Source organism: Thamnophis sirtalis, unplaced genomic scaffold (genome assembly GCF_051295495.1).
Source record: "Thamnophis sirtalis isolate CommonGarterSnake01/CBP01778 unplaced genomic scaffold, rThaSir2_p1.2 scaffold_9, whole genome shotgun sequence".
In the NCBI taxonomy this organism is placed as follows: Eukaryota; Metazoa; Chordata; class Lepidosauria; order Squamata; family Natricidae; genus Thamnophis; species Thamnophis sirtalis.
In genome coordinates this window covers 59112399-59133963 of record NW_028261389.1, presented here as the reverse complement: position 1 = coordinate 59133963, position 21565 = coordinate 59112399, and the positions used below count along the sequence as shown (strand labels likewise).

The window sequence follows — 21565 nt, the reverse complement described above, 5'->3', positions numbered from 1 at the left end:
AAATCTGGGAACATGTATAAACGTGCTTAGAATTATATTTTTGGTTGTTATGAAAAAAACACTTTAAGAATATTCCAACCAAAGAAGAAATAATTATATTCACTTTATACCTTATTATGGCATATTCCATTATGGCATTTGGAATTGCAAAAATATAAAATTACAGGGCTAGAAAGCAAGCTATTGTAACCCCACCCCTAAAAGCAAAGCAATCATCCGAGTTGTGTTTTAATTCAAATAACAGTAACTCTATTGTATAGTAGGAGAGCAAGTGTACTTGTGTAGCTTCTAAAATGAAATCCTGGATTATGAGCTTCTCTTCGTTGGATAAACACTTATGCTCTTCTGAAATCAGGCTGACTTTAAAGCTCTCACAGTTTATAGGATCTTCTTTGTTTGGCCAGTAGACAAATTCATCTTCTGCCTGCTAAAAGGAAAAGAAAAATAAACCCTTCAGATTAGCTATGAAAAAAGTAATAAAGGTTATTTTAATAAACTAACCATGATGTCATTTAATTGCACATTCTAAAATAGGTCAGTAATCATGATGACCTTAAGCTTTATAATCAAGATTTTAAAAATATGCTTTAAAGCAGGGGTCTCCAACCTAGGCAACTTTAAGCCTTAGCGTACTTCAACTCCCAGAATTCCCCAATTGGAAATTCTGGGAGTTGAAATCCGTCAAGGTTTAAAGTTGCCCAAGTTGGAGATCCCTGCTTTAAAAGACATTGTCCTGTCTCTGTTTAGAAAATCAGTAATTATTCAATGCATTTTAAAGCATAAATACCAACTTTTAAACAAAGTTATCATGATAACACATGCCAGGCAACAGTTTCCTATCTCTATTCTTATGACAGAAATCTATTATCTTTCCAGAATTCCATCATTTTAAGTATTTTATTTTATTATCCCTATTATGTCCAAAAGACTATTTTTCATGCCTTCATTAAGATATTAGTAATGAGAAAAGCATTTTTAATATCATTTTCTTATTTTTAACACCGAGTTCACTAATGAACAAAGCGATGAGATTCTGTTTCGTGATTAACAACTCTAGTAAGTAATAAAAATGCTGATATGAAGCAAAGCATTTAATCTTACCATATTCTGACTGTCAGGGAGCATAACAATTATTTGAGCATTGTGATCCCATATCATTTTCCAGAAATCTTTGATAGTGTGTAGCAAAGGATGTTGGGTAATAATGAATTCATTACTTTGATAATAACCCTGTAAAGAATACAAATTAAATTAAGGACACCCTGTTTCTCATAAGCATGTGTTTCTTATAAGGAGTGCTCTTCCTTTTAATAGGAGTGTGCTGTTTCTTACAAGCCTGAGAAAAGGCATAATCTTATTAAAAGCAAGAAGATTCCTCCAGAAGATGAAGTACTAAACCAGTGCATACACCACAGACTATTGCAGAAACACTTCAGAGGATTTCTTGTTCAACCTTTTCTTTGATCTGTTTTATAACTACATGGTTTAAGGCAGTGATGGCTAACCTTCAGCACCTGAATCCCTGAAATGCAATGCATGCGTGCCCCCTATGCATTCACCCCCGCGTGCATGCACATGCACCCCCTGCACATGCCCCATCCCCTCCCGTGCATGCACCCCCTGTAAATGCCCCTCTCCTGTGCATGCACCCTTGCATGACCCCGCCCCTACATATGCATGCACATCCTCCCTTCATGTGCCCCACATGCACGCATGTATGCCAGAGACCTGCCGACCACCTGGTTGGAATGAGGGACACGCATATGTATGGTGCTGAACTAGGGCGACAGCTTGCATATACACAGAGAGGGCGCCGCATGCCACCTATGGTACGTGTGCCATAGGTTCGCCATCACGGGTTTAGGAACTTTTTAAAATGGTTATATTGGCAAGGAAGAATATTAAATCATTTTTATTTCTTTGATAGCGAAGATGTTAATTTCTGTCCAAAAGTAATCCCAAGGGTGCTTTTTCCAAAAGGCAATTGGACTTTCTTTTTTTCCTTGAAGTTGTCTTGCTTCTCATCCAGGAAGCTTCTTCAGTTCTTCAGAGTTCTTCAGAGAACTGAAAAAGCTTCTTGAATGAGAAGCAAAACATCTTAAAGAAAAAACCAAGGAAATCCAGTTGCCTTTTGAAAAAGCATCTTTGGGATAACCATGACCTGGATTTCTGAGAATCTCCATAGATATTTGCCTAAAAGTAAGTTATTTTTGCATATCTATGCAAGATGACCTACATCAGAATTATTTGCAAAGCTTTTATGAATGCTAAACAGGAAGTTATTTTCCTCCATGCCCTTGAAACAGAACATTGATTAAATCACATAAAGCAGAACTATTGGGGGAAAAGTGAAAGACCTGATAGATCTTGGCAAAAATAACTGCAGTAGTTTAATAGTACCTACACTATGATTCTGTATAATCTGTATTTAATTCATTGCTTAAAACTGATTTTAAAATGTTGATCTAGTAATTTTACTAGTTCTCTGTAAATATACTTCAAATTGGCTATTTATATATTCAATTAGAGTGATACATAATTTTTGTTTTTGTTTTTGTGGTTTTAACTATTTTTAGCTGTTTATAGATTTATTTCCCTTTTATTTTCTAGGATTATTTCCCACTGCTTTTTCTCTCTTCAGTACAGTACAGTATTAGTATTAGTACAGTATATAATCCCTTCACTGTACAGCTTGTTAAAACATTTAAAAATAAGAAAGCAACAACACAACAAAAAAGATAGCAGAAATGCTATCCTTTTATTATATTTGTTTTTATATTTTTTCCTCTTTTAATATTGATCCACAGAACACCTTCAGATCGCACCATCGATGTTCAGTGGGACTGATTATTTAGCTTTGCTTTCTTTCCAAAAGTTACAAAATAGGTGAATTAAAGTTCACAAAGATGATGCCTTTCATTAAAATGACCCTGATATCAGCTTGCAGCCCCTGGCCTCTATGTCCTTTCAGTCTGTAATCAGTGGGAACAGACTGAGCTGGAGAGGAAGGGATTGCTTAAAGCTGCAGCTACTCCATCCTTGGGTTGGGATGGTTTAAAAAGCTACAATTAAATATTAAACGGTCACATCCAACTATAAATAGCTCCTGCTTCCTAACTTAAGGACTGGCATGGATTTCTGAACAACTTTTCAACTTAAAGAAAGCTGTGTCATCTAAAACCAAATATTGTGTAATATAGTGCTGGTCCTTACATTTTGCTTGATTACATACACATGTATTCAATCCATGGATGCCACTTCACACAAGATAATGGCAGCTCTTTGGTGTTCTCTTTGTCCTATCTAGTCTTGTTGCTGGATTGTTTGGTCAAAAGCCTTGGCTGACACAAAGGAACTTCCTCAGAAAGCTGACACCAATGTGTAGATCAATTCAAATTGTAGTGTGATTTACAAGATAACTCACCATAATATAGGAAGCATTAATGTAATCAGTGCCCTCACCAGACAACGATGAAATACCAACTCTAGATCTTTCCACTGTAACACAAAGATAAGAATTTATTGGGATGTGTGTTGCCAATAAAAATGGTGTTACCAACCATTTTCTGACATATATTTTAAAATTCTCCAAATCAGAGAAACTGGAGGAGCACCAGCTATTAACACAGGAACCAATATCTGCAGCTATATCTATTGTATTTATTTTACTGAGAGGCCTGGTTTAATGTTCTGTTGCTGAGATCTGGAAGAATAATGGGGGCTTTCCTTTCTTTCACTCTTCCATCTAAGCAAATGATACTTTTTGGATCATTTGTACATTGGATCCATACATTTTATCCCTTCAGATGAAGTTATGGTAAATTGCTCCTCCTCCATTTAGTAATGTGTGAATGGTCTGTAAATTATGAGAAGAAATCTTTCTTTCTTTCTTTCTTTCTTTCTTTCTTTCTTTCTTTCTTTCTTTCTTTCTTTCTTTCTTTCTTTCTTTCTTTCTCCTTCCTTCCTTCCTTCCTTCCTTCCTTCCTTCCTTCCTTCCTTCCTTCCTACTAAAAGTGTATAAAATACAAAACTGAAAAGAGAGGATTTGGGATGATCTGAGTTACATTATCTGAATTGTACAGTCTTTCACAAATGCATTGTCATTTCAAGATGCATCCATCTTATCCATTTTGAATTATATCTATGTAAGCTTAAATAGAAAAATACCAAAAGTTAATATACCGGTAAATGACTACTTACCACAATGTTCAATATGCTGCATAAATAACTTCAAAATTGGTCACAAATATTAAAAAGGGAAAGTGAAAAATAACAGATTCGTTTCCCCTAAACTTCCTTTATCATGCTATACTTCTGGCATATTAATAATAACTGCAATAAAATCACTGTCTTAATTTTGTGGTTATATTTAGTGAATTTTGTTTTTGACAAACCTACCAGGAATTATAGATGAAGTCCTGTTCTTTTCTCTGTTGTACTGTTTCAATGCAGTAGAATAATCACACTGCTGTATATTTGATTGGTTCAGAAGCTGAATAAAATACACATATAATAATAGCATTAATAATAAATGAACAACTGTAGTACCACTTGAATACCATCGGATTTGACAAAATTGCCATCAGTCAATTGCCAAAGGCAGTTTTATTCCGAACAGATTTCTGTGATGATACCTTTAATGTCATCAAACATCCACACCTGCCTATCCCAGGTCCTTGGGAAGGACTTGATAGATGAATAAATATGCCAAACCTAGTCTGAAAATCTGGCTGACTTTGCAATGAACCATAATAATAAAGAAGGGTTGCTTTAGATGGATAATGCATGTTTCACTTTATCCCCTTATTATCTCAGAATAGTTAATGCCTTTAACACGACTGCAATACTTCTGCATCAAAGTTATTGACATACATTCAGCTACCAGGATACACACAGGGACCATATAAAATGTTCGGTCCAGCGATCTATAATTTTTCTAAATCTCAAGTTATACTAAAAATTCAACTATGAAAAAGTAAAATAAATTAATGATGGAATTCCAAAGTACAACAAATTTATTTATATTCTGCCTTTGTTATTTTGAGAAATAACTCAAGGCAACCAATGTTCCTTCTCCTATTCTCCCCACAACAACCCTCTGAAGTGAGTTGGGCTGAGAGACAGAATGACTGATCTAAAGTCATCCAGACAGCCGGCTTTCATGCCTAAAATGGGACTAGAACTCATGAACTCCCAGTTTCTAGCCAGATGCTTTAACCACAAGACTTAACTGGCTCTCAGTGAAAGAGGTTTTGTAATTAGTGGTGCAGTTTAAGATCAAAGCAGTTGATGAGGATTAAACATCATCATCTAGGTTCTATAGCAGGAACTGGGACATGATGTATCCATAAAGATACTGCTTACTATTCATTGCCATAGATATCCAGATTATTTTATTTACACACACACACACACACACACACACACACACACACACACACACACACACACATTTCTACAAACATCCTAAGTGATCAGGGAGGAAAAGCAAATTCCATTTTATTCCAGAAAGGCATTGCAACTGCAATAATAGAAAATATGGAAAAAAAACTTGTGTTATGATGTCAAAATGCAAACCCTGGAGTTTTCTCTTGCATCCCAATGTTGTACACATCTGTGTTAGTCATATCAATTGTGTTACGAAGTCATAACAGACATTTTGTCATTTTCTGCTTAATCTGCAGACCCTAGAAACATTATGATAATGGTCCTATGATTTTAGTGAGTCAAAATGTTAGGGAGCAAAAGCATAAGAGTATATTTCTCTATGGCTCACAAGTAGTGTGAACTTTGCTTGCTTTATTTATTTACAAATTTATATAGCTGCCCAACTCACACACAGTGATATTAGCATGCAAAAGGTACAGAACAAAATGCCAGATAGTTAGAGGTAAATAATCTGGCATGCTTCACATGGCAGTATTTGCAATGGAGTTGAGGAAACAGCTGAGACAGAATTGCAAATTTCTTGAAATTGAATTGAATTGAATTTGAATTTATTATATTTCTATGCCGCCCTTTTCCCCGAAGGGGACTCAGGGCGGCTCACAACCCAAGTCAAGGGGGGTGGTGGTACAAATAAGGAATAAAAAAACGAACAAAACAATACCACAATTTAAAAGCACACAACAACCATACCATTCGAGGGGGGACAAAAGCTCATTAGCCCCAGGCCTTGGGCTAAATCCAAACAGCCTCACCTTGAACTGTTTCTCTAATCTTGTCTTTCCCATTGGTCCTGGTATTAAGAGTGAATTCACATAGGCATGAATGTGATTTTCCGGTACTTCTGTTTCTTTGCTTAGTATGGCTTCCACAAGTGCATCATGAATGAAGATGTACTGTTCCTGATTTACAACATGAAGAAATAGTCTTGGTCATAGCATTAATATTTATTGTGATCTAATGTCCAATTTAGACTATGTCCTACTATAAACTATTCAGCAGAACAGACTAACAATTATACCAGTGGTGGGGTCCAGCTGGTATGGCCCGATACTGCCATACCGGTAGTAGCCGGGAGCAGCTGACAGCGTACTGGTACGGTGGCTCATTTGGCCCACCTGTCTGCCCATTTTCTATATCTGCTTTTAAAGCAACCACCCAATTGCACACATGTGTACAGCGTGTGGCGCCTGTGTGAGCTCCAACAAGCAGCTGGGAGTCACAGGGGCGGTGGAGTGCACAGGGGTGCGCAGCACATGTGCACAAACAGGATGTGCAGTCCCGTGAGCAGCGTACCAGTAGCGACAGGGAGAGGAACCCACCACTGAATTATACACATTTTATTCCAAAGTCAGAAACATGTTTTCTACAGTTACAACAATTATAGAAATTGCTACATTACCATGCTTATATTCATTACTGATCACAGGAGGCATCAACAAACTATAAGGTGTGTAATGTTTCATTTTTGTTAGAAATTGTCAGTCATACGTAGTCTCCTGTGTTTGGACTATATGCTCAATTGCTGAGTTCCCTTTTTTCACACATATATATTTGCAGGTATATAAGAATATTTTGAACAGTGCTATATTTTAAATCCATCTTAGGACTGCATGACAAATTTGTAGTTTTTCACTTGATATCTAGAGCAGAAAAGGTCATAAAAAGGTCTCATAAACTATAATAGTAACATTAGGTTCCAAGAAAGAACAGTTTAATGCTCCTGATTCTGTCTCCATTGTTCATGTAAGCACATTTCGGATTTCTTTGAATTAGTTGCAGAGTAAAAATCAGGGAGCTGATATCGAGTTTATCTTGTAAAATAATGTAGGCATTTTCTACACGTTCCTTATAAAACCTTTCAAAATATGGTTCCAGTGCATTCTTTCATTTTGGAGTTCCCCAATGACACACACACAGATTTACAAGACATTTTTTTTCTGTACAACTGGCTTCTTATTTCAAGTCAGCAGTGGTGCCAATGGAATATGGTTAAAACAAAAATTCAAGGATGGCCCCAGTGACGTGATCAGCACATAAAAAAAACAGGTGGAACTTTGATAGTACCAGTGTGGATGCCATCTCCTTTTTTGCCCACATGCCACTGCAATGTAAATGTGGATGAAGCTACAAGTGAAATATGCATATGGCAATTTTCTGTGATAGATTTTAATTAACTTATCTAATATATTTCTCTAATGCACTGAAAAGGTTACAGGTAGTCCTTGACTAACAACAATAATTATGCCCGGAATTGTTGACACAAGATATTGGCAGTCATTCATGACAATTCATAACACATGACCATGCCTGATTTTATGGTCTTTTATGGCAGTCATTAAGAGAACATTACAGACATTAAGTGAATGCTGCAGTCATTAAATGAACCCATTGTATCCAATGGGCCTTTTTAACTTGGTTTCTGGCAAAAATTCATGGCCAAGTGACCATGGGATGCTGCAAATGGCTTTAAATTGCCAAATGGTCAAAATGCAATTATGTGACTGCAAGACAGCCACTGTAACCTCAAATGATCCCTAAGTATCTGGCCATAAGTTAATGACTATCTATATATTTCTTTTTCAAAACTAATGAGCTTTCAGGTGGTATGTTACCTGTTTTATAGGTGGGGCAGGGGAAACATTTTATAACAGGGCTCTGCAACTGGTATTGGAACCATAGAATATTTTGATTTGCCTCTTTTAAATCCATTTAAAAAGTTACCTTTGTGAGTTTTCATGATACAACATGGACAACCTAATTCAAAGCAAACCTTTTTCTTACCTCTGTCTGCACCAAATAATTCCTTTGTGTTCGAATATGCTTCAGGAACCCAAATATGTTGACAGTCCCTTCATGTTGAATTTGCTGGAGCATGCTGTCTAATACTATGTATGTGCCTGTCCTTCCAACACCAGCACTGTTAAAAATTAAAAGTGAAGGATATATATAAATCTGAGAAAAAGCATTCATAAAAGGCCACTCACAGAAGAAAGGGCTTGATGCCTCCTTGTGCATAGTTGAAAACAACATTTTACACTTTATGATTCAAAATCTGCTTTGTTAAAGTGAAACCTAAATGAGAAAGCCAAGTTGTAAAGCAGACTGAAGTCCACATGAATTGAAAACGTTAAGAAAATATAGCTTCCTTATGGAGAGGTTCATTGTGTTTTTCCCAATAATTAAAAGGGGAAAAGGGGAATAAAGATCTAAGTCAGGGGTAGTCAACCTTTTTATACCTACCGCCCACTTTTGTATCGCTGTTAGTAATAAAATTTTCTAACCGCCCACCAGTTCCACAGTAATGGTGCTTTATAATGTAGGGAAGTAAATTTATTTTATAAAATTTATAAAGTAGAGTTACAGCAAACCCCTATCGCCCACCATGAAAGCTGGAACGTCCACTAGTGGGCGGTAGGGACCAAGTTGACCACCACTGATCTAAGTGAAAGATGAGAACCACAGACCTGCAATGCACCACCACAGGACCTACAGCATGTCTTTTAGCATAGGCTGCCTTTCGAACAAATGCCAGCACTGGCAACGTGTATTCAGGAACACCCATGTCAGGCCACTGAGTATAATGATACTGAGAAACTAAACGACCACTTGACCTTCCTTTTTGGGAGCCCTGTGACATAGAATAAAAATTAAATCAACAACATTTATATTCATTGTATAGTTTTATAAAGCCACATCCCTCACGATGTGACTGGCAATGTACAAAATGAGTCAGGTATTATTATATAAGACAAAACAATACAAAGCAAACCCAACAGATCCGAAACAAAATCGAAAACATAAGCCACAACTAACGGGAGTATCCACCTTCTTCACTTTGGTGTTCCTGATAGTGAAATTCCTCACGGTGTAATAGGCGAGAACATGAATGCTCTTTTGGGTCACCAGAAAATTTCCATATTCTTCACTGCCATCAGCAGGCCAGTACTGGTCACATTTTCTCTGGCAGCCAAGAAATATACAATGTTAATATGGAAAGGAAGCTATAAAGCATTATTTTAACTAGTAAACAGTCCGAGCATGTGTATTTAAATATCTCTATTGCTAAGTAACTACATTATATAAATGGTTTGTGAATGCTGTTAATTCCCCTGAGACTTTGGAATTTTAAAATATTTTATCTGATTTGAATGGAATGCTAGGCATGAAAATGGCCAATTGTGTTCGAATAATAGTACTAAACTAGATTACTTTCAATCAAGGATTAAATCTTTCTTTCCAACTTTCTTCAATGTTTGTATTAATTTTGTGGAATTATGGAATTCACCAATACAAAAGAAGATAAGATCAAATCCAGATTTCTGCCTTCAAGATTCCTGGAAATGCAGCTATCATTTTTGAAAGCTAGAGAGACAGAGGAGATTTTATTAAGAGCAGATTTTTAAAAAAATCCCTTCTCAACAGAATTTGAACAGCTAAGGTTTTCTAATGACTAATATTAATTGAACAAGTGATTGCGCCATACTAGTATTAGGCCTTCCACTGTTATGAGTCATTTTCAAGAGTATTTCAAACCTATGTGTGCTTATTTAAAATGAAGCTGCTTTGTTCCGTGAGTTTATCATTAGAAAGCATTCAATTAATAGGTTTTATTGAGAAGTTCTTATAACATATAAAGCTAAAGAATATTAACTAAGAGATTTATACCCGTCCTTTCTCAACAAGGTTCGTTATCATTACAATGACTTCCACGTTATGTTCCCATATCATTCTCCAGAAATCTTCTGCTGTTGATTTTAAAGGCCCTTGGGCGGCTATATAAGCTTTTGGTCTGTTGTAGCCCTGCATGAAAGAAAGCAAAGAAAACAGTTTAGGATAGGACAGTGACATATTGCCCTTTTTAATGAAATTGTAGCTTCAGGCAATCTTCTAGAAATATAGTCATTTTTTAACATAATGAGAAATAAAAATGATGCTTTTTTCTTGGACTGAGGTTACATTTGAGGGTGTAATGTTAAATATTGCTCAGCATGGATTTCTCAGACTTTCAGGCTGAACTGGGTTGATGATTGGCCTTTTACACTTTTTTTTCCCCAAAAGGGAATAACATGAATGGGTATGTGAGAGACCAATATTTTATGTAAATTTGTTCCATTTGCTAGCCAACTGCTATTTGACCCATGAGGTTAACACCAATATACAACTTATCTTAAATAGGAGAAAAAGAAAGAAAGAAAAAGAAAGGAACAAAGAAAGAAAGAAAGAAAGAAAGAAAGAAAGAAAGAAAGAAAGAAAGAAAGAAAGAAAGAAAGAAAAAAAAAAGAAAGAAAGATCCATCTTCTGAGTAACTAGGACCTTTAAAGCCAGGCATAGGGAGACGATTTAATCCATCAAAAGACTGTTGATATACAGTATAAATGCTAATCTTAAACTAATCTTCAAGGAATTATTTCAAAATGTATAAGGCTATTCACATATGCCACTTTGAGATGATATGTATAAAAATAATTATGTAGCAAACAGATAAATTGTGTTTGTGTCTCACACAAACATAATGAATCACATACATGGACAGCAGTGGTGGGTTGCAGGCGATATGTCCCGGTACGGGTGTACTGGATCCTGCCCAGAGCACCAGATACTGTTTTGGTACGGTGCTCTGGAGAGCCCGCCCGCCTGCCCGCCCACACTCCTTACCGGTGCTTTATGCTGTTGGCACTTCCGCACAGGTGCATGGCGTGTATGGTGCCTACGCAACACTCCACAGAGCAGTTGGAGTGTCGTGGAGGCTTGTGGAAGCAGCATTTGACACTAGAACGCATGCGCGCACTGCATGCATGTGCATGCATGTACGCGCACCGCACACATGCATGTGAGTAACTCCAGGGTTGTTCCAACTGTACCAGTTGAAACGGAATCCGGAACCCACTACTAATGTACAGGCATCAGGATGAAAATATGTAATGGCAGCATTTGTGTGATGACTTCGTTTTTAATGTCATCTGGATATCACTATAGTTTTTGCAGATGCCAATGTATCAACACATACTTAATGGCAGTTTTGGATCTGCTTTTAAGGTTCACATATCAGACTGTGGAGAGGAAAAGGGGATTACAATAAATATATTATTTTGTACAGTGCATATTCTTTTATACAAAGAATGTGATAAAATGTAAGATATCTCCAAGATCTCTATTCTTTTTTTTTTTTCAAAATACTGTCTTTGTTCAATATATAAAGGAAATTCTTAAATACTCAAAGCCCATTACATCAATTCAATTTTCTTTTTTTTAATCAAAGATTCTTTTATTACATTTTCATTTTCCTTTATACAATCACTTAAATACTGTGCAGTTAAAAAAAAAGAAACAATAAACAACTCGTAACACTTCTATCCTACATACACCCTTCCTTCTACCCCCTCCAACTTTCATTTCCCCCTTCCAACAATCCCCTCTTCTACTTCCCTTCCCCCTCAGCCATTCCTTTCTCCCCTTCCCACCATCTCACCCTCCTTACATTCCCTTCTCACTCCCTCTTAATTCCCCCCTCTTCTTTCCCTCTACACCTCGCTTCGGTGTATTTCTAGTATTCATTGGTCTATTTGTTTTATACTAAAACAAAAGAAAAATAAAAGGAAAAGAACGAAGAAAAGAAAAAAAAGGAAAAAAAGCAACAGTATCCAAGTGCATTCATTGTTCTGAAAATTGAGTCTATATTTCCACCCTCCCTCCCACCCACCCCCTGAACCCCCCTACCTGACCCCCTTCTGACTTCCCAGGTCCCATTCCCGGCATCGTTCTTTATCAAGCAAAGTCTGGAGTATATTGAAACCAAATAGATTAGAAGTTACAAAAATAAAAAATAAAAATAAAGAACAAAAAAGAAAAGAATAATAAAAAGAAAAAAAAAAGTAAGATATCTCCAAGATCTCTATTCTTGAAAGCAATATTTCTTAACCTTGGCAACTTTAAGAGATGTGGACTTTATCTCCCCAAATTCCCCCACCCAGCAGAAAAACACTGTTCTAAATAATACATGTTCTTAATTTAACTTATTGGTTTGGTGACTTAAGCTCTCAGCTGGGTCTCTTTTTTCTTTTTCTCAGTAACTTGGTATATTTCTCTCCAGTGCTGGGAAAGGAGAAATCTTTCAGGGATCCAAGGTTGAAACTCATAGAAAATGGTGAATAAACAAAAAAATAAAACAACCATATGTGGGAAGATGCAAACTTACATCAACGTAATTGGCATTAATATAGTCAGTAACTTTTCCATCCTTGTCTGAAAGTTGGGTAAGTTTAACTCTGCTATGGTCATCTACATTGGAAAGAAAGTGAAAATAAAAATGTTTTAGCAACAGGAATAATAGTCTTTCTTAACAGCGAACTACTAAAATTAAAAAAATCAGAAATTATTTATAGCGCATCCACCATCCTAAATTTACTAGACATAATACAATAAGGTGAAAACAAACCAAAATAAAAATATACAGGATTCAAAGACAGAGTGTAATTGCTTTTGGTAGAGAGTGTTTTTTTTTGCTACACATGAAATCTTCTATGTGAATTTTTAGTGAAATATTACTTTTGTAGACAATTCACACTGTTCTTATAGAAGCAAAAGATTCATTGGGGTAACTAGACAGGGAAGAGGTTGTTCCCTGTTTTGTACATATATGTATGTATGTGTGTGTGTGTGTGTGTGTGTGTGTGTGTGTGTGTATATGGACTTCAAGTCCTAGAATTTCTCACCATATTACTATTTACAATGAATAATATGTAGATTTACTTACAGGCAACAATATTTATGTATCTATTCTTATTCTTGTTATCAGGATGATTGGAACTGTCTGATGTAATTCCTAGATCTACTGTGCAACTCTGGATTTCCTGAAAAAAGGAAAATAGAAACATGCTGCTGAATACATATGTATATTTGCATACATGGCCCCACCCCACCAAAGATCCATATCTTGCCACTATTTCTTTACTAAAATAAGATTTGTTTAAATAATTCCTTACCTGATAAAACTCTTTCAGTGTCTAATGAAGGAATGAATGCAAAAATAAAAATAAATCAAATTTCACAGCACATAAATGAATGTTTATATATTACAAATACAATGGAAAGCAGTTATGATTATGAGATACACATATATACGGTAAATATATACATGTTGATAATTGAACATTGCTGAGTATTTCCAATATAAGGCATGCAATTAAATCATTTTGTTTCAATCATTTTGAAACATAATTTTACTGCCTAGATCAGGGGTGTCAAACATGATTTCATTGAGGGCTGCATCCGGGTTGTGCTTGACCTCGGGGGTTGGGGGGGTGGAGTGGGCATGGCCAGCTTGACATCCCTTGTGTTGGGGGGTGCCTGTGGTGGCCTGAGCCTTCTGCCAGCAAAAATAGACTACTGAGCTCCATTTTTGCTTCCTCTACCAGCAAAAACAGAGCTTGCGAGTAGCCCTCCTAAGCTCTGTTTTTGCTGGTAGAGGCACCATGGGCCAATCCTTCACTGTTTCCAGGGTGGCCCTGCGGCTCAGATCTAAGCACCCGGTGGGACAGATCTAGCCCGCGGGTTTTGAGTTTGACATCCCTGGCCTAGATGTACAATACAATGTTCATTGAAGTCAGTGGAAATACATCATTTTGCTATCTTAAATCATGGGTTGCTGTTTCAATGCATAATGCGTAAAAATGCTTGTGATTTTTCAGTAGTATTGTCTTCAACAGAAAGTGGCTTGGTGAATGCAAAGTTGTTTTGCAAATAAAAATATTAATGGCAAGTTTCCATTAAAACATGCAAATAATAAGTCATGCACAGAACTGGTAAAATATATGAACTGCAAATGAAGTTAAATTTCTATTTCGCTGATGCAAGACACAAAAATTAGGTATATAATGGAGTTACTTTCAATGTTTTCAATGCCTTATATCAATACTATTCATGCATTGCTTCCTAGAGAATAAAATCATGATGTATACATGTATTCTTATGAAACTAACCACCAAACACACACTGCGAACCTCACAAATATGTAAATAAGGTAAATTCAATATATTATCCTATTATATATTGATCAAGATTTTCATATTTACTTTCATATTTATTATTCAGAATTAAGATCAGAAGCAGCAGTTCTCAGGTGCGACATGCCAATTATGTCAAAACCAAACAACTGCTCAACTTCAAGAGCATAAAGTACAGAATGAGAAGCCCAGTGAAAAAGGGAAAAGGGCAGAAGAAAAAGTAAGAGTTTTAAACTACAGCACTGTGGGTCTAAAATAGAACTGTACTTAAACACAGAGAACAATTAATTCAACTATATCAGATCTAAGAGTTCAGGTGAGTTCACATTTAGCAGCATACTGCAGTTAGGAATTGGATTTTTAGCCAGGTCCTCATCTACGATCGTCACACCTATGAAATGTATAACATGCGAAATGGGAGTACAGGACAATAATAAGTTTGAAATGGGGAGATTTACAGGAGAGAATAAAATTTTCTCTTCCAATGCTCCACGTGCAGAAAAAGCTCAAAAGAAAAATCATTTCTTGCACTTTTTAAAGTTAGTTCTTATAGGTACATTTTGCATCATTATTACTATAGTTTTCTACTATAGTAATTAAAAGTGTGGTTCAACCCCACAAAGGCCTAGATATTCTTTTCATACAGAAACTTATGTTCTGAAAATGTTAAGATGAAAAACTATTTATACATTCAACTTGATCATTGCCCAATACCCAATTCACTTTGTGCTCATCATAAAATGGCTGAGTTTAAACATGTCTTTTCTATATATAAATATGGACATTTCACATTTCATTCTTTTAATTTCAGAAAATCTGATTTTTTCACCACTTATGAATATACTTGCAACTGTGCCTTTAATTTTAAAGGAGCAATAGTTCGTACCTCAAATTCTTCTGGAAATCCATTACTGGCATGCAAATCCGCAACATGTTTTGGAAAATGTTTTGTTGGGATTGCTCCAACATCGTCTTAAAGGTAAATTGAGAAAAAGGGAGAAAGGGGTGGGGAAGAAGAAATGTAAACAAGGTAAATAAAGTAACTGTAAATAAGTATTTATTTTTAAGTTATTATTTTTGAACACTAAAAGCCAATCAAGTCTTAATGAGTTCCTTCATAAACATGTCAGAAGATGGATGTCTCCACTGTTGAAATGCACCAGTGAAACATGGGAAATTGTTTCTGAAGACACACAATGTACATATTAACCAAGCACATCTATTCTAGGATAAAATATACATCAGCACAGCAAACTATATACATTTAATTATTGGTCCAAGATTGATTGGTTCTCCTGAAAACTAGAAGAACTACATTGCAATTGAATGCCTTATTTCACTAGTTTCTTTTCTTTTTTCTTTTAGAATAAACTTCAGCCAGTTTGTTTAGTATTTTTTAAACTTTTTTAAAATTTTAAAAAAGTGACTCTAAATATCAGTGATATTTATAGTATTTATTTAATGTTTTTATTGACTGTTTTTAGCTGGATGAAATCTGCATTATATATATATATATATATATATATATATATATATATATATATATATATATATATATATATATATATATATATATATATATATATATATATATATATATATATATATATATTTTCTGAGGTTTTCGCGGGTGTTAGTATGTAGGTCTCTAGTTGTTCGGGTTTTCTCCCGCGTAGAATTGGAGATGTCTTGGCGACGTTTCGACGAAGTCACATTCGTCATCTTCAGGCTGCTGCTGACTACTTCAGGTTTGGTGTTTCCAGGAGTAGTGTGGGATCTGGGCTGTTTGTTCCTTATAACTGCTGGTAGGGGATTAAATTTTAACTGCCAGTAGGGGATTAAGTTTTAACTGCCAGTAGGGGATTAAAACTGATTGAATGGGGGCTTGGGTGTGTCTTGATTAGGTGGAAGTGTGTCATTATTTGGTGGAGGGGTGTTCTGTTCTGATTGTTTGAGGGGTTGTGTTTCCTGTGAGGGTAGGAGGGGTTTTGAAGAGGCTGATTGTGCTTTAGCAGTCTGGCTTCTGGTTCTGGGTCGTGCCTCCTCATCAGTTTGTGTTTTTGGTTGTTTTCTTTGTGGATGTTTTTTGGTAGTATTCTGTGTGGCTATTGTGAGTGTGGGCCTGGTCTCATTCTTCATGTTTGGGATTCGTTTGTTAATGAGGGTGGGTTTCCAAAGGGTTTCCAAAGGGCTGGCAGGCGGGAGGTGTCGTCTCGCCTGTTCATGCTATGTGGGTGTTTTTCTATTTCGAATGAATATATAATGTCTCTCTATATATATAATGTCTCTGTGTGTGTGTGTTGCATTTGTGCTGATAAATAAATAAAGGGAGACTAGTATAGATCTATTTAAAGCTATTTAGGTCTCATCAGCTAGCCATACCCTTACTGGGATTCAAACCTGCCTGTTTTTACACATTAGGCAGTTGTATTAGGCTCTAAGCCACAAGCTCTCCTCCCTTATCAGCTGAGCCAAGGAAATGATTAAGTGTTATGTCAAAGCACCTGGTATGCCCAAATATGGGAGGGAGCATACTGCTTCCCTTTTACCTTTCAGCTCCACTCTAGGAGCCTTCCAGGCAGAAAAAATTTTTTGTGTTGCATTTGTGCTAGCTGGCTAGCTGATGAGAGCTAAATAGCTTGAAATAGATCTATACTAGTCTCCATTTATTTATTTATCAGCACAAATGCAACACAAAAAAGGTTTTCTGCCTAGAAAGCTCCTAGGGTGGAGCTGAAAGGCAAAAAGGAAGCAGTATGCTCCCTCCCATATTTGGGCATACCAGATGCTTTGACATATAAATAATCATAACTTCAAGGAGATACCTATACATTTTTCAGGTCCTCAACTTATTAAAGTAAAAAAAAGCTAAAATATATAAAAACATTTTCTGTGATAAAAGTTTAATTAGCTTTGTGTTTGAAATGACATTTTCCCGTAAAATATTTAAATGATGTGGCTGATATTCTAGAGTTTCTTCTAGGTTTTTAGGAGGGCTACTGTGATTATCTTATTGGAAATGTGATACTGAACTAACCCCCTCCCCCAAATATGATCAATAGGTTGCTTTGTATGTTCTTCTTCTTATGTCATACTTTGTAATTTCAAATGATGAATAAACATCGAAAAAAACTACAGAAGGAACTTCTATTTATGTCAGCAGATGTTCCCTTATTTAAGCTAAATAACTTTTTAAAGCTTCAGCTAACAATAATTTGCTGTTTTGTATTAGGATCCATCTGTTCTTCTTTTATTTGAATAGGCTTGAATGCACAGATCAAATTAGCAGTTCAAACCTGCATAAAACTGCATGAATGTGCAAGAATAACTTCACACCTTGGTGAAGGAAGCTGTCAAAATGTATTTCCTAATGAAATTAGACTATATGTTAATTTTCTTTTAAATACACAGTCATACAATTTTACTATAGGGAAAAGACACAAGCACACTTGTAATAGGCATTGAAATTATATGTTATATAAAGTGGGATAAACTTATATGAATATCTATACATATAAACACACAAGGGATAAAGATCCAGATGTTGCAAAATAAATAATTAAAATGGAAAGATAAGTTGTATGAAGGTCAGTTTGCAACTGTTAGGCTGCTTAGAAAGTTCAGTTCAACAAGATGGAACGCAGCATAAAATAAATCTTCTTGAATACAATTTTATTTAGAGAATTGCTCTCTAGCCTATTGTGAGCATATTGCAGATGCTTATTGTTGAGAGGGCGATTGTCATTGTTCATTGTCAATTGAAGCTGGCTAGAATGGTAGAGATAAAGCCCACACACATTTATCTAGAAAAGGACTCTTTGTCCAGCCTTTTCTTTGTGCTTTTCCTGTGTTGTGATTAATCCTGGAATTTAACTTTTGAAAGAATTTTATATTTTCTTAAATGCAAGGCACATACACTTAGCTTTTATCTCCCTTCAGAAGTGATTTTTGGATTAATGTCTACAAATGGTAATTAAACCTGACATATTCTCTATATATCTAAATATACAGGCTTTGTTAACAGTGAAGATGAACCCAGGCAATGATAAAATAGATCTAAGTTTAAACTTCTTTGCTTTATGCTCTAATGTATAAATATAAAATTGTCGAACAATGAATACATTTGCCTTTTAGGAACCACATCTAGAAATGAAGAAGTCACTCCTTATTACATTTCAAAGTGATTATGATTATGTACTATGTTCAGAAATTTCTAGAACAGGCTTCTGATCAGATACCCAAATAGAGTTGAACATAAACCTCGATTCTGCATATAGCACTGATCTTGATGTTTTTCTGCTGGATGCTTAGATTTTATAATCTGAGTGAAAAAGCCTGAATGGAATGTCTATTCGCCACATAATTATATGGTACATCACACTAATATCATGCCTCTTCATCAACTCACAATTCTATTTAATGAAACAATGCATTAATCACCATGATTAAAACTAGCCATTCTTCATAAAACATATTCTAAGCACACTACCTGACACTGGAAACACGGGTGCTGGGGGAATGGATATCACTCGAGGAGATGTGTTATCCTCTAAATAAAAGTGTGCAGTTTGAAAGCATTTCCTAAAACAAAAGAAAACAAAACTTCACATAAATGTAACACAGTTCCACCCAATATTAAGATGACATGCAGTTATTTATCTGTTAAATCAGGACTGAAACACTTGGGGGAGGGAACCCTCCTCTGCACACATGTTCTGACACCTACATGTCAACATCAGTACAGTGCATTCTAAATAATAACAGGGCATTCCTCAGCCAAAATTTAATACATTTATACTGCCTTGATTTCTAAATGAGAGTTAAAAAAAGATATATGCAGTAACACCTTAAAGCTTTAATTTTGGCTAGATGACACCAAAACATTAAATGAAACAACTGTTTTTTTAATACAATTTTTACCTGAAGAAGATGCAGAAAATATAGCAGATCTCTGTCATAGTGGCAAGGGTGTAGCTCTCAAATGCATATTCTTAATAATGAAGTTCAATGTTTCAGTGATAATAAAGCTATTACTGCAATCAAATCCAAATGCTTCCTTAATAGGTCTTTTTGATAAGCTAGCTAGCTTAGTTCTGGATCTGCTCTTTCAAGCACCTTTTTATATTATACTGAGATATGTTTCTCCAGGGATATTGGATTTAATGAACAAGTAAACCATTGTGAAGAGGTTCCAGTAGTTTCCAATAAAACAGGTAAAATTCAGGGAGGAAAGGTTAGTTAATCAAATGATCATCACCCTGCTGTACTCATCCATGCCCATTCATTATAGATTACAGAACATTTCATTGATCAATAAAGAAAGTTAGCAATTTAAGTCAAAACATTTACTGTGTTTCATAACATAATTTGAATATTCTTTCAGTACTCCAGATGTGATGATAATAGAAATAGCATCTGGTAAGAGCATGCTATTAGCAAATTAAAAACCAGTACTAATCAGCTTCAGCTTCAAACAATGCAGTTTTTCCTTAATTAAAAAAATCAATTTTAGATAATTATGCCTACTAATAACACTTTATATGGATCATTTATTTTATCAGAAATATTATTTACCAAATATGTTTTTTAATATGAGACAGCTGCAAAGAAAGCACCACTCATCCGAATGAGTCCTTTCTTTTTCTTTTTCATTTTGTATTTGTTTTCTGACTATTACATAAATTAATGAAACTGGATTTTTTAATTTTCAAATCTATTATGCTTCCACTGATTTAAATACTAATATAGTATAGTGGATAGAAAAATCTTTTACACTGGACTTAATACACTTCATTACATTGTGCTTCAATAAACTTTTTGCTATGGAAAAAGCAAATATCAAGATGTAAATTAGGATTTTTTTAAAAAAAAATGGAAGCACCATGAGTTAGCATATAAGATGATGAAATAATACTTAAAACATATGTAAGCAATAGTTAATTTGGGCAACTTAAATAGGCAGAATATTCAGCTAATTAACCTGATTTACTAAGTCAAATGAGATGAATTTCAATCAAAAGGAGTTTAGATGTTTAAGTCACAAACTATTCCAAGCAAATAGAGTTCCAACTTCTGGAATATTTCTGTGTTAAGACAGAGGGAAAGCTTTATTCTTGTATGAAACAGCACTGGTCTTTTCTTACCTGACACAAGTATTAAATGGTGTCAAAAGAGGGATCTGAACACAGCAGAAGCTCTAAAAAGAATAACCTCAAATACATGGCAAGTACAGCAATTGATTTCTTATTCTGGGAAAGTGGCAGGAAATTGGTTCAAGTCCAGCAGGAGTTAGAATTTGCAGACTTTGAAGCAGAGAAATGGCCTGAAGAGGACAAGGAGACATGCCCCTGATAGCCATATGTGGGAAAGAAAGTGTTCAGGGATGTGTGTGTGTGTGTGTGTGTGTGTGTGTGTAGATTGCAGGTGTTACTAGCTGGCTACTGCCTAATCATAAACTATTATTTATCATCAATTATTATTTACTATTTATTATTATATTATTATTTTCAAACTTTTGGGCAAGAACAATACTATGGGGAGCAGGTTTACTTATGGGAAGCTGCAAGGAGAATGTTAAATCATAGGTGACTTGACTAAACATTGCCGTAAACTTTGCACATTTCATGAAATGGCCAAGACACAAATCTTTGCTAACTGGCACAAAATAAACAATTAGTCTCAATGGAAGTTGACAAGATGAAATTTTTGTCAACTTCCATTGAGACAAAGCTGTAAATGTTGAGGAGTTGAAGATGATTAATTAGAATGACCTGTAAGTCTCTGTATTATATATTTCAAATGCAATATGTAATTAATTCCTTGCTCTACAAAACAATTTTAATATTTCTCATCTGTTTTTGTGTGACTTTACCACATCCAGAATTAAGATATGCCAAGGAGATAAGAGAGATGGGAAATGTTGCTTGATTTGCACTTTAAAATGAATCTGATAAATGTGTGTTTTGAGACAATGATACAAACTGAGATCCAATTATTAGTTGAAATTCATGCCTTTTTTTGATGATGTTCCCAATCCCTCATATCAACTGAAAACACTGCACTTCTATTTTACACAAAGTACTAATAATCACAATATCCATGAGTTTTCACATACA

General features: G+C 35.3%; 1 protein-coding gene across 5 annotated transcripts in view; it reads right to left on the bottom strand.

The window, feature by feature from the left end:
- PTPRZ1 (protein tyrosine phosphatase receptor type Z1) overlaps nt 1–21565 on the bottom strand; it is a 122670-nt gene that overhangs the window by 5808 nt on the left and 95297 nt on the right. For 2 of the 5 annotated variants that reach the window (XM_087723657.1, XM_087723660.1), the window contains exons 14-27: nt 18940–19031; nt 15337–15422; nt 13431–13451; nt 13202–13298; nt 12644–12726; nt 10114–10248; nt 9274–9408; nt 8913–9076; nt 8230–8365; nt 6201–6347; nt 4399–4492; nt 3425–3498; nt 1102–1230; nt 278–427 (exon numbers count right to left, since the gene is read on the bottom strand). In XM_087723657.1, coding sequence (XP_087579783.1) covers nt 278–427; nt 1102–1230; nt 3425–3498; nt 4399–4492; nt 6201–6347; nt 8230–8365; nt 8913–9076; nt 9274–9408; nt 10114–10248; nt 12644–12726; nt 13202–13298; nt 13431–13451; nt 15337–15422; nt 18940–19031 — 1543 coding nt within the window. The remainder of the gene's footprint in view (nt 1–277; nt 428–1101; nt 1231–3424; nt 3499–4398; nt 4493–6200; nt 6348–8229; nt 8366–8912; nt 9077–9273; nt 9409–10113; nt 10249–12643; nt 12727–13201; nt 13299–13430; nt 13452–15336; nt 15423–18939; nt 19032–21565) is intronic. The other 3 variants (XM_087723659.1, XM_087723661.1, XM_087723658.1) reach the window with 2 other exon arrangements.